The 12,646-nt window shown below is 50.4% G+C and overlaps 1 protein-coding gene across 1 annotated transcript in view; it reads right to left on the minus strand.

Annotated features, from left to right (window-relative positions):
• The window catches only part of SLC6A5 (solute carrier family 6 member 5), a 54,375-nt gene that overhangs the window by 15,978 nt on the left and 25,751 nt on the right, over positions 1–12,646 (minus strand). Inside the window, exons 12-14 of the mRNA XM_057749333.1 lie at positions 8,498–8,632; positions 6,595–6,698; positions 3,648–3,772 (exon numbers count right to left, since the gene is read on the minus strand). Coding sequence (XP_057605316.1) covers positions 3,648–3,772; positions 6,595–6,698; positions 8,498–8,632 — 364 coding nt within the window. The remainder of the gene's footprint in view (positions 1–3,647; positions 3,773–6,594; positions 6,699–8,497; positions 8,633–12,646) is intronic.

Raw genomic sequence — 12,646 nt, forward strand, 5'->3', positions numbered from 1 at the left:
GCAGGTCAGTGCCCTGAACACTAAGGAAGCCAGTTCAGTTTAGGCCCATAAAGTGGACAAGAAGGTCTTCAAATGGCCACTGCCGGAGGACCTCGGCTGATTGCTTTAACAGGATTCTGGCCGTTTGGGCTTTATTGCTTTTTCAGGGCAGGGAATGATTTCAAAATACTCGGCCTGTGTCCATTTCAGTGGCCTCCCTAAAGTATGCAGGGTAAAGGCATCCTTTTCAGCAAACTCTGTTTATCCAAGATGGCTAGAGAGTGGATTTTTTAAATATATTTTTATAACATTTTGCAGAGTTCAGAAAGATGGACTGTCTGAGCCACAGCGGAGCTTTCCCCCAGCGAGGCCCATGTGTCTGATGGAGGCTGAGTCCTGCCTCTGTCCTCTCCCTCTGGGAGGCAGCAGTGCCCAGTGGATGGAGTGCAGGCTCCTCTCCCCCATGGACCAGAAAACTGTCTCTGCCTCTTACCGCTAGCTGCGGGACCTTAGATAAGACTTAGCTAAGACTCTAGACAAATTTCAGTTTCCTTCTCTATACAATGGAGATAATAATAGCATTTTCCCTCAGGAAAGTAAAGGGCTCAGAACACTGCCTGGCCATGGGGAGAACTCAGTAAACATAGACCACTATTACTCGTCACATGAGAGGGGATCGAAGGGGTTCTGCAGGCCCAGGGCCCCCAGAGACCTACTGTGACAGCCTCCTTGGTCCTAGAGGGTCACTGAAGACAACCAGGCTCCAGTCAGAGGATCCATCATGACCCACAGCACACGGGGAGTGGTTACTCTGCCGGGAAACCTGCTACACATGGATGCGTTCTCAGAGGTAGCGGCACCTGAACCCCTCCCTGTGCCTTTGGAAGGATTGGCATCCAGGTGACAGGCAGGTGGTGGGATGGTCAGTCCAGTTTGAGAACATTCGTCTTGATCAGCAGGGTCTCTGAACTGCGAGGGGCCGAGGGAGCCAGGGCAGCACTTCCTAGTGGCCTGGTTACCTAGACCTGGGAACTCTAAACGCAATACGCACATCTGTGTGCCTCTGCTGTGGTCTAACCCGGTCTTGTGCTAGTGGGTGAGCATCTTGGTAGGGCTCTGAGTTGGATTCTGACCATGAGTCAGCACTCCCCAGGCAGCCGTGAAGATGGCTGGGAGATGATTCTAAAAGGCTAACTTCCCAGCAAGCTCCTTCTCTGGAGTAGATGCCTGAAAAGACGACACCGCTTCCCTGTGTCCATTGTAAAAGCAGAGGACGGCTTGGTCTCATCGCTAATCCCACTCTCAAGTCCCCAAAAGCTCTGATACAGCCAAGATTTGGGGTAATGACTTTGAGCCTCCCTTACAAGGGAGCTGTAAATGAAATGAAGTGACTAAATACCAAAACACAGTTACTAATGTTGGGTCAACAAAAATGAACTGAATGTCCACGAGCCAATGTCACCCGGCTCGGAGAGCTTGGGGCTGGCACCTAACGCGGGCCTGACCCCAATCTCTGTCCTGTATTCACCAGAGCCTGCATTACAAAGGGGGAAATCAGACAAGCCTGCAAACACACATAAGAACACATGCGAATTCAGACGAGCAGGGTTCACTGCCCACAGGTCTGGGAGAAGACCTCACCGGCCCCTGCCCCTCCCCCATGGAGCATGAGACTCCCTGTCCCCACACCGGTGACAATGAGAAACTAGCAAGTACAGCTGACCCTTGAACAACACAGGTTTGAACTACAAGAGTCCACTCAGACATGGATTTTTTTCAGTCATAAATACTACAGTGCAGCACCATCTGCAGCTGGTCAAATCCACGGATGCGGAGGAATCGCGGACTCAGAGGAACTGCATCTGCAAAGGGCTGACTATAAACTATAACACGGATTTTTGAACTGCGAGAAGGGTCAGCGCCCCTAACCCCCTGCGTCGTTCAAGGGTCAACTGTATGAACACAACACCTTAGAACCTGCGAGACGCGCTCCTCTCTCCCTGCTAAAATCAGAGGAAATGAAAAAATTCTGGAAGGAGGAGGTTTCAGAGGGAAACACAGGCCAATTGTCTGATGCTTTTCATGTAAACGAAAAACAAAAGCTAACTTGGGTTTTAGCAACTTATGTCCCCAAATGCCTTTCCTGGGGCAGGAAAACGCTCAGAAGAGATGACTAACGTGGCCCGCTTCTTAAGAATCACTGTCTCTGGCCAGGGGTGCACAAGGAGCTCAGTAATGTCACCAAAGTAACAAAAACAACTCAGATCTGCTAGAAAGTGGGGCAGAGCCTACCTGCTGCAGCCGCTCTGCTGGGAGGAAATGAGGACAGCGTGGGTGGCACGGGCACCCTGAAGACAGAGCCTTTGCTCCTCTCCCCACCCCCCCCACCCCCCTGCCACCTCCCTGCTCCCAAGGAGTTTTAAATTTTTCAAGGGAAGGGCATTTGCTCAGCTCTGGGACCTCTAACTTAGAGCACTGCTGCAAAGCCAAAATCCCTGGGCGTTCCAGGCCCTCTCCAGGGAGAGATAATTACCCCCCCCCCCCAACCCCGACCAACAAGCTGGCTCTTTAACTCTTTGAGGCCCACAGTGCACCATCAGTGCCACTGAAGCAGTAATTAATTATCCTTAGGGAGCCAGAAGACAGCCAGCAGCCCACCAAGAAGGTGACATTGCTAGAACTTAGTTCTCTCTCATGCTGGCGTCTGAGCCATTACCTGAGATTTGCAGTGAGCTTCTTGAAGAAGGATAACTGCACAGAGAAGCCACAAGACAGGTCTACACTCTGGATTGTCAAGGGCCCACAGCCCTGTCCCCACAGCCCCTGGCACAGTCCCGGCACCAAGGCATCCCCTAAATGCCTGATTAAAGAATGACCATAATGACAGACATTGCCACGATGAAATCCCTTCATCACCGACACCTGCTCAACACCCCAATCCTGTGTAGAGTAAGGCTGGGTGGAAACAAAAAGTTAAAAGTGTTGCACACTCTCTACGAAATACTGTGCTAGAAATGTGGATTAAATGAGATAGAAAACGAGAGCTCTCTGTACACTCCAAAGGGGCCACACAAATGTTAACCATTAATAGAGGAATCCCTTGGGCAGAGTAAACCTTTATTCCACATCATTCCCACCACCACTGTCCAACCTTTCCACCCACTGGGGAAAAAAACTGCAGGTCTGCATTGCTAACTAAGCAGAAGGCTCTGAGGACACATCTGACCTAATAACCAGGAAAGTGCTCCATCAGGAAAAGGCTGCTCTTATTAAGCATCAGTGCTGGTGCCCACGGTGCCCTAGGTGAGGAAAGCCCCCCTGCGGCAGAATGTGTCCACACCTGCTGCAGGAGCACTGGTTGGCCTAGAGAATCCCCTACCCGTGCCTAATAGGTAGAGACCTTACTTAGGCTGGAGCTGAGCTAAGAGAGGACAGGTAAGCAGGAAAAGGGCTTTTGTAGTCACCCCTCTGGGCAAGGACCGGGAAGCTCTAACCCTGCACGAGCTTCAGACTCCAGCTGTTCTGGGTCCTTCCGCAAAGGGGAACCTAGGCTGTCCCCCTCTCCAGCCTGTTCCAGGAGGCCAACTTCCTAGCAGAGCATAAATGAGGAGCTCAGGATGTGAGCCTGGAACCTGACCTGCTACAGCAGGGTGACAGCCGCACTGTACCTTGATCTGCCACGTTCTCGATGTTAACCTTGCGTTCATTGGCCATGAAGCCGATGACGGAGAAGATGACAAAGCCAGCGAAGATGCTCGTGGCACTGTTGGTGCAGGTTACAATGAGAGTGTCCCTGGGAGGAAGAGACAAGTTTGCTATCAGGTGTGCTTTGAGAGGAAGAAGGGACGGGGAGGGACACACGAATGTGTACCCGTGTGTTTGTGTGCATGTGTGCATACACCCATTGCTAAACAGGTGCTCACTGTCGGCCAGTCTTGTTCTCTCTTATTAGGAAAGGAACCACCAGTCCTGACCACAGGCCCTCTTGGGCTGAACGTATAAGCACCAAAAGACTCAAAAAGCTCTCTCTCCTCTCACTGTGCTGTTACAGGGCCTCTGGGACAAAGCTCTGGGTCCACCTGCCGTAGAACCGGGTCTCCCTTCCTGGCACTGGCAGAGGTAAGTCTGTCCATTAGAGCAGAAACAGAGGGGGGTGAGGCCTTTTGCAGGGTCGAGGACAGGAACCATGTGTGACAAAAGAGAAGGCAGTGGGACCACCAAATGCCACCAAGCACGAGGACAGCCTGGGGCTGGGACACACAGGCCACAAAGGGCAAGTAGGAAGGGGAGAGAGAGCGGCGTCTCAGGGCCAGCCCCCTCTGCTGGCCACATGGCTGCGGTTCCCAGCCTGCAGGGTCCATCCTAGACCCAAAAGAGGGCTCACAGTCAGATGGAGCCCGGGCCACATTCCACTCCTGATTCTCTTACACGTAAGAGGCATGACCTTGACCAAATCACTTTCTCTCCACTCCGATTTTAAACAGTGGCAATGACCCCACCTCCCCACAGGTTGCTGTGAGGACAGGACCAGATGAGGCCTGCACCGAGTAGACAAGTGCTCAGGACACAAACCACCTTGTCCAGGCCATTAGTTTACTGATGGGGAAACTGAGGCCCAGGGGAAGGTAATGGGCTCATTAATGGTAGGTCCCAATTTGAATCCAGACTTGCTGCCCGTCAGCCACGCCACACAGCCTCACTTCTAACAAAGTACAGAGCAACGCTTCCTCCTTCGACGACGCTCTGAATGATTCTTGCGGGTCATAAGTTAATACGCAGCCCTGGCCAAAGAAGTTCAAACACCTTCGTCTGGCATTCCAGCTGTTACGGGTTGAATTATGAGCCCGCAAAATGTATATATTGAAATCCCAACCTCCAGTTCCTCAGAATGTGACTGTATTTGAAAATAGGGTCTTTAAACAGGTGATTAGGTTAAGAGGAAGTCATTACAGTGGGCGCTAATCCAACACGACTGATGCCCTGGTAAGAAGAAGAGATCAGGGCGCACAGCGGGAAGACCACGTGGAGACACGGGGAGAAGAAGGCAGCCACAAGCCAAGCAGAGAGGCCTCCGAAGAAAGCAACCCTGTTGACACCTTGATCTTGGACGTCTAGCCTCCAGAACTGTGAGGAAATTAATTTCTGTTGTTTAGGTCACTCACTCTGTGCTATTTGTTACGGCAGCCCCAGGTGACTAACACAAAGGCTCTCTCCCATCTGGCCTCAGACGATTCTCAGGCCCCATTTCCTTCTTGCCCTGTGAACACACACCTGCTCCGGTCCCATCAGCCTGCTCCCTGCATATCTGCCTCACCCCCGTCCCCACTCATTCCCACCCGGAAATATTCCCTCTGCCCCTGCACCTGTTGAAATTTGGCCCAGTATAGATGTCACTTGTGTGAGGCCATCCCAGCCATCCTAGGCCACAGCTTAACTATAGTCTCTTCCTCTTGGTTCATGAAACATCTCAGGCATGATTAAAAATAATAATAATGGCAACTGCTGTTTACTGAGCACCTACTATGTGCAACAAAATGTTGCTATGAGATTTCTGCATACATCATCTCTTACCTTCAACAGAATATTATAATCTGCATTTTACAGATAAGAAACCAGAGATTCAGAGAAGTGAAGCATCTTACCCCTGTCTTGGAGTTTTAGTAAACGGTGAAGTCATAATACAAAGGCAAGTCTATCTGACTCCAAGGTTGTTCCTCCCTCCCTCCCTCCCTCCCTCCCTCCCTCCCTCCCTCTCTCCCTCCCTCCCTCCCTCCCTTCCTTCCTTCCTTCCTTCCTTCCTTTTATCAGCCCCTCAAGAGAACAAACCTTGTCTTCTTACTGTTTATCACAGATAGATTTAACTTTCAGATGTCACCTCCTCCAGGAGCTACCCAGGCTCTCTCAGGTCTTCGGGGTTCCAGAGCCCCCTACTGTCACACTATCCAAATGTCCCCCTGCACCAGAATCACCTGAGGATCCTTTCTGGATATATAGATTTCCCAGGCCCAATCCACCTCCCGATGTTCTGTTTCCTAAATCTGAGAGGCGACTCAAAGTTTGCATAACTTTGGGTATAACTGACAAATAAAATCATAATATATTTTAACATAGTTAAAGCGTGCAATGTGATGATCTGATATACATATGTATTGAAATAGGAGTCCCACCATCGAGTTAATCAGCACATTCATCACCAAGGTGCTCTTTCCACTGTACCATGCTGCCTTTCTTACAGGGCTCTCTAGAAAAATATTTGTCAAGTGATTGAACAACCACACCTCTTCAGCGTCTACCATACAACTGTATCCAAGGACTGGATAGCTCACAAATGACTATTTCAGGACACGGCCAGCTGCACGGCACCTCCAGAGAAACTCAATTCCATCCTATGTGTCAGAATCAAGGTGCAAGTTGGGGTCCAGGCCAGGCCACCAGCAGCCAGCAGCTAGGCCTTAGCAGGGGATTTCCCCTACGCCAGAGGCAGCTGTCTAGTTCTGCTTTGGCTGAAGCATGAGGCTGTAGCCTCAGGTGTCTGATGACTCAACCCATGATTCTGTCCCCAGGCCCTCATCCCCCTCACCAGCCACCTCTGGGACTTGAAGTGCCTGCACATACCTGTAGCAGTTGTTGTGGAATTTGTTGTAAGAAGAAAGAGTGATCAGGCCTCCCCATGCAGCAGATAAAGAGAAGAAAATCTGAGTGGCAGCATCTTTCCACACCTGAGAGGCAAAAGAGGGGAAGATTCAAAGTCACTGAAGGAGGCTGGCCCAGGGGAGGGGAGTCTCCCAATGCCATACCATCTCCCCCAGGAAAAGGCAGTCAGGACAAGATGACTTTGGCACGACGCATAAACGAGAAACATACATCATTTGCACTGGAAGCCAAAAAGGCAGTAAATGACCTGGGAGACTCTAACTCCACTCTAATCAAAGAAGAGGAACTCGATAGGCAATGCACACATTTCATGCTTGCAAGTCCTACCACGTAAAACTATACAGAAGGGGAGAGGTCTTTCTTTAGCTGGAAACACTGTCAAAAAAACAATTTGCAACAGCAAAAATATTTACAGATACAAGAGTAAAACCTTTTAAAATTGACATTCCCCCTCAAAATAAAAAATAAAATAAAATTGACATTCCTAAAGATTACAACAATTTACTAAAAACCTGAAACTCTGTAGCCCCTCACCTAAGTAAAGCAGCTCTGTGCCACAGCACAGTGGATTTTGCAGTGTCCCCTCCTTCTTGAACTTGGCTGACAACACCTCTTGGTTGTCCTGGAGATTTCTTTTAATCATCCTCATAAAACTGCAGAAGGCTATTTCAGAGTTTGAGCTAGACATTTATATGATTTGATGATGGACCTCCTATCACTTTTATAAATTAAATCTGGTTTTCAAATTGTGCTTAACATATGCAAAGAGAAGTTCAAGTGTGTGCTGGCATAGTCTGTGCTTATGCCAACCTCCATTCTCCCACACTCCTTAGTAACAAGACTGTGGTTTTACTTAAAGGCAGCCATGCATCCAGCCAAATGGCCACCTCCCAGAATCAAGGGGAGGTGCCTCTGAGAGGGGATCATCATATGACTTATTCTGGCCAATGATGGGAAAATCAACTGTTATATGGAACTTCTGGGCTTTCTCCTCTTTTAAAGAGAGGGAGGGTACCTATCTCCATCCCTTCGCTCACTACTTTGTGCCACTTGGAATGCTGACATGATGGCTGGAGCTCTGGCAGCTATCTGCAGCTGTTCACTGAGGATGGTGGGGCAGAAAGCCAGGAGCCTGGGACACTATGGAGCCACCCAACCAGTGCTTGACTACCTACTGCTGGGCTGCTTTAGTGCCTGTAAGTGAAATAAACTTTTATTCAAGCTGTCATTATCTGGAGGTTTTTTATTATGTGCAAACTCAATCCCTAGCTATGCTTTCTTAAAATCTTCTGGAACAGCAGATTTTTCTTTAAGGTGAGAAAATGCACTTATTAAACAATCACCCCCTCACGTGGAGTTCTGGGGGTTGGGAATTTTAGAGTAAGATATACTGGTACAGACTATGCTGAGAGAAAGTGCAAGCCTGTGCTGGCTCTGCATCAGTGCCAGAAGCATTGAAACCTGTCTGAGCCCTTTAAATTATAACTGCTTGCAGTTTGCCTAAGTGCTATTATTTTCCAACCAGCGAAACTCCATTTCCAACACACTATAATTAGCAACAGATAAGTGGCATGAGGTGGCCCAAAGCTATTAAGGGAATTTCATTCTTCATTTCAGTCTCCACAGCCTCCCAGATGTAGGACAACTATTCCAGGAATCTGAAACCCCCCAACTGCCCACTTCTCATTAAAAACTTCCTGAGTATGTAACATTTCAAGATTATCAGGAGCTCGTAGAGGCAAACAGTGAGAGATGCCCCGTGGGAGGAGATCCAACCCCTCCTGCTAGACAGCATCCCAGAGCAGGACCTATCCCTGAGTGCCTTTCCCTCACAGGTGCATCGTGAATGAAATCAGAAGCCCACCGTGGCATCCGTGAGTTTCTCCCACTTAGGTGTGATGAAGTACCAAATCCCAGCACCAGCTCCAGGCAGGGTAACTCCTCTGATGAGAAGAATCACAAGCACAACATACGGGAACGTGGCCGTGAAGTACACCACCTGGAAAAACCATGACAGTGGCACAGGAATAAGCAGATGCACATAATGTGACCAAAGGAGCATCAACAGAGGCAGAGTGTGACCTGTCACCCGGACACAAGTGCCTGATAGGGTAGTTTTCCCCAAACTCTTCCAGGTCTGGGGATACAAGGAAGGCTCTGGGACCAAAGGACAGTCAGAGAGAGCCAGAAATAAAGTCTGGATGGGGACACCCAAGGCTGCAGGGTGAGTCAGCCTGCAGTGCAGAAGCAGACTACTCCTTGAGGGCCAGCTAAGGGAGAAAGGTTATGTGCCCCCCTCCTCCTTAACTCCTAGCCCACCCTCTGCTTGAGGCCCCAAATTCCACCATTAGAGATTAATTTCTTTAGCTTAAGTTTTCCATCCTTGTTTATACACACACCCTAAGTGAGGCAGCCTAGTGACATGAGAGAACCATGACTTAGGTTCAAATGAAATCACATCTCTGGCACTCAGTAGCTGTGAGACTTTAGACAAGCTATTCAGCTCTCTGAATCTCAGTTTCTGCATCTGTAAACTGGGATAATAGCACCTTTCTTAAAAAAATAATTGTGAGGATTAAAGAGGCCCCTATCACGGCACCTGATTTGTAACAGATGGCCATTAAATGCAGTTAAGTTCAACAAGAGTTTATCACAGGCCTAATATGAACTGGGAGTTGTGCCAGGCCTTAGATACATAAAGATGAAGGAACTCGACCTAAGAGACCCAGAGACAATGTCTGAATAATGGGCTAAGCAGTTCCAAACAGGACACTGTGAAGTACAGGGGAGAGCACTGGGCTCAACCCAGGATTTTACAGAAAGATGCATGGATATGACACATGAGCTGGACCTTAGAGGCCAAGTGCAATGTAAAGGAGGTGAGGAGAGGCGGGATGGTGAGGGAAGAAAGGGGGCAAGGCAGGGGTGAGGGTGAGGCCCTAAACTCCCTAGGAGCACAGCGTATAGCTAAGAGCAATGGGGCACTGGAGACATGGGAGGAGACCGGGTCGTAGAGGCCCTGAGTACCAGCCAAAGGATGCTCCTGGATTCTGAACAAGAGGGAAGGACCAGGGCCAAGAAACATTTGGGAAATAACATCAGCAGAACTTGGGGCTGTGGTGAATGGGAATGAGTGGCGGAAACTTCCTTATCTGTCATTCAAACCTCAGAGTGGAGGAAGGGCTTGGGACCAGGATTCAGGAGATGGAAAGAAGAGCAGAATGGCAGAGTTTGGGCTCTGCACTCCCACGGGCCTGAGTTCAAACCCCAGCTCCACCACTTATGAGCTGGGCCACCTTGGGAAGTGACTCAACCTCACTGAGTCTGTGTTCACACCTGCACAGTTGTGATAACAACAGCCTATTCCTCACGGGGTTGTTGGAAGAGCACAATGGTATGATCCACATGGCATGGAACAGGCCTGGGAGTGCCACTGCTGCCTTGCCTACGACTCACCAGTCCTAAATTTAATAACCCTGGCGACCCTCAGCTCACAAGTCAGTTACATCCCAAAAGTGCATTAGAAGATACTTGGAAGGATGAGGTTAAGCTCCCATCCTGGACCACCAAACTCTCTCTCATCTCATCCGTGGGGTGGGCATAGACAGCACAGCTGAGGGCTGTTGGTTCAGAGCCCCTCCATGCCCACCCGCAGCCTTCCACCCTCGGGCACCCAGAACACCTGCCCCCGGGAGGAAGACAGAGCCCCCATCACACACTGGCTGCACAGATCCAAGGGCCTGGCAGGAGGCTCCAGCCTGGCAGCGACTGGCAGGCGCTGGGATTTCAGGGGATGAGAACTGATTCAAGGACTTACAAGGGATGGGGTGGGGGGAAGTTAGGATTGAGGTGAAGACAAAACTCTTGGGGTTACTTATTTATTCAGTAAATACACACAGGGACTTCCCTGTTGGCGCAGTGGTTAAGAATCTGCCTGCCAATGCAGGGGACACAGGTTCAATCCCTGGGCCGGGAAGATCCCACGTGTCGTGAAGCAACTAAGCCCGTGCGCCACAACTACTGAGCCTATGCTCTAGAGCCCAAAAGCCACAACTACTGAGCTCGTGTGCCACAACTACTGAAGCCCACACGCCTACAGCCTGTGCTCCACAACAAGAGAAGCCACTGCAATGAGAATCCCGCACACCACAATGAAGAGTAGCCCCCACTCGCCGCAACCAGAGAAAGCCCACACGCAGCAACAAAGACCCAATGCAGCCAATAAATAAATAAATTTATAAAAAAAGAAAACATACATGTGCATACATATGTATACATATTTTTAAGCATCTAATATGTTCCAGGCGCATGCTAGGGAGGGCCGTATTCAAAGGGATGGACAGGGAAGTCTAGGTTGAGAAGTTGCCCAGGACTTCAAGGAAATGAAAATGGGCCACCCAGATATCTGGAAGAACATTCCAGACAGAGGGAATCACCTGAGTAGAGGCCCTAAGGAGGGAGTGTGTCTGCCTTCTAGGAGCAGCCAGGCAGCCTGTGTGGCTGGGCAGGAACACAGATGGGAGAGGAAATCAGGGATGGGGTGGGAGCAGGGACAGATCCTGCAGGGCCTCGCGGGGGCTGGGGGAGGGGCTGGGGAGCTACTGCAGGGGTTTGGCAGAGGAGTGACGTGATCTAAACTGTCACCGGGCTGCGACGTCACGTGTATACTGCAGGGGCAGCCGTTAGGAGGCTATGATGCAGGCAAGGGCCAGCGAGGGCTCATCCAGGCTGTTTCAGGGGAGCTTAGAGACATGGTCAGGAACCCAATATGCTGTGCAGGAAGAGCCAACAGACCTTCCTGACCAATAGAATGTGCAGTGAGTGAGAGAGAGAGAGACAGAGATAGAGACAGAGAGGAGTCAAGGGCGACCCCAAAGGTTCTGGTCTCAGTGGAGGTGCCATCAGCTGAAATGGGACAGGCTGCAGGTCAAGGAAAGATGAGGAGTTATTTCTCCTTCTAAACCCAATTACTCGTCAAGGCCAAAATCTTCCTGTCTACAGACCAGGGATGGGCTAGTCTCCTCTTCTCCACACTGCTACCACCACCGACCAGGGGCCTCCTCCCTGCTACCCACCCCTCCACCCAGAAGAGCAGTCCCGCCTCTCTCCTTGCCCTGAGGCACTGGAATTACCAGGGACCATGAGGGAGGGGTGCCCTGCTTCCTCCTACCCTCCCCAAACCTGCTTCTCTCCTTCCCCTTAACTGAAACTCTTCCACACACAGACAGTAGGAAACCCAAAGGCATCTGACATCTCAGGAGAAAATCACCCACCAAGGGAATGACCTGGACTGTCCTCCAGCTGTCGGATGGGGCTGGGGAGAGAAATGCTACAGGGCCAGGCAGGGCCCTGCCAAGTCTGAGCTCCCTACCCCTTCAAGACAGTAGGGGCAGGGTGACAACTGAGGGATATCCTTTTCACCTGCTGACCACGTGGAGCTGGTGGGAGGTGAGGATGGAGGGAGGCAAGGGAGAGGAGAGGATGTAGACAGTGGGGGCTGGTAGGAGGAAGACCCCAAGACTGGCACCAGTCTAACAGGCTGAGACGCTGCTCCCATTTGACTGCTGGAGACAGTCCATTCCTGGAGCTCCCTCCGTGGCTCAGCTGTTTGCAGTCCCATTTTGCAGAGAAGGAAACTGAGGCTCAGGTTAAGCCTCTCTCAAAGGGTTAAATATCTCACTCAAGTTCTCCCAGCTGAGGCCAAGAGCCAGACTTGAAGCTCTCTAACTCCAGAGCCTATTTCCTTACCTTTAATGCCACTCACTGGGCCATATGATCAGAAACGTGTGAGGCAGGGCAGGGACTAGAGTGCAGAAAGGGGAAACCCAGGTGCACAATTTAAGGAGACACTCACTCTCAGGGGCCGACCTGCACGTGCAGGAACCTAAGAGTGAGCGCCACCTTAAATTTCAAGCCCTGGGCACTAGCTTGGCTCACCAGGCCCTGGTGTGTGGAATGACACACTTTGTTGTTGGGGACTGCGGTGAACTGAAAGGGCACATAGTTTCGTTTC

The sequence above is a fragment of the Hippopotamus amphibius genome, chromosome 9 (genome assembly GCF_030028045.1).
Source record: "Hippopotamus amphibius kiboko isolate mHipAmp2 chromosome 9, mHipAmp2.hap2, whole genome shotgun sequence".
Classification (NCBI taxonomy): Eukaryota; Metazoa; Chordata; class Mammalia; order Artiodactyla; family Hippopotamidae; genus Hippopotamus; species Hippopotamus amphibius.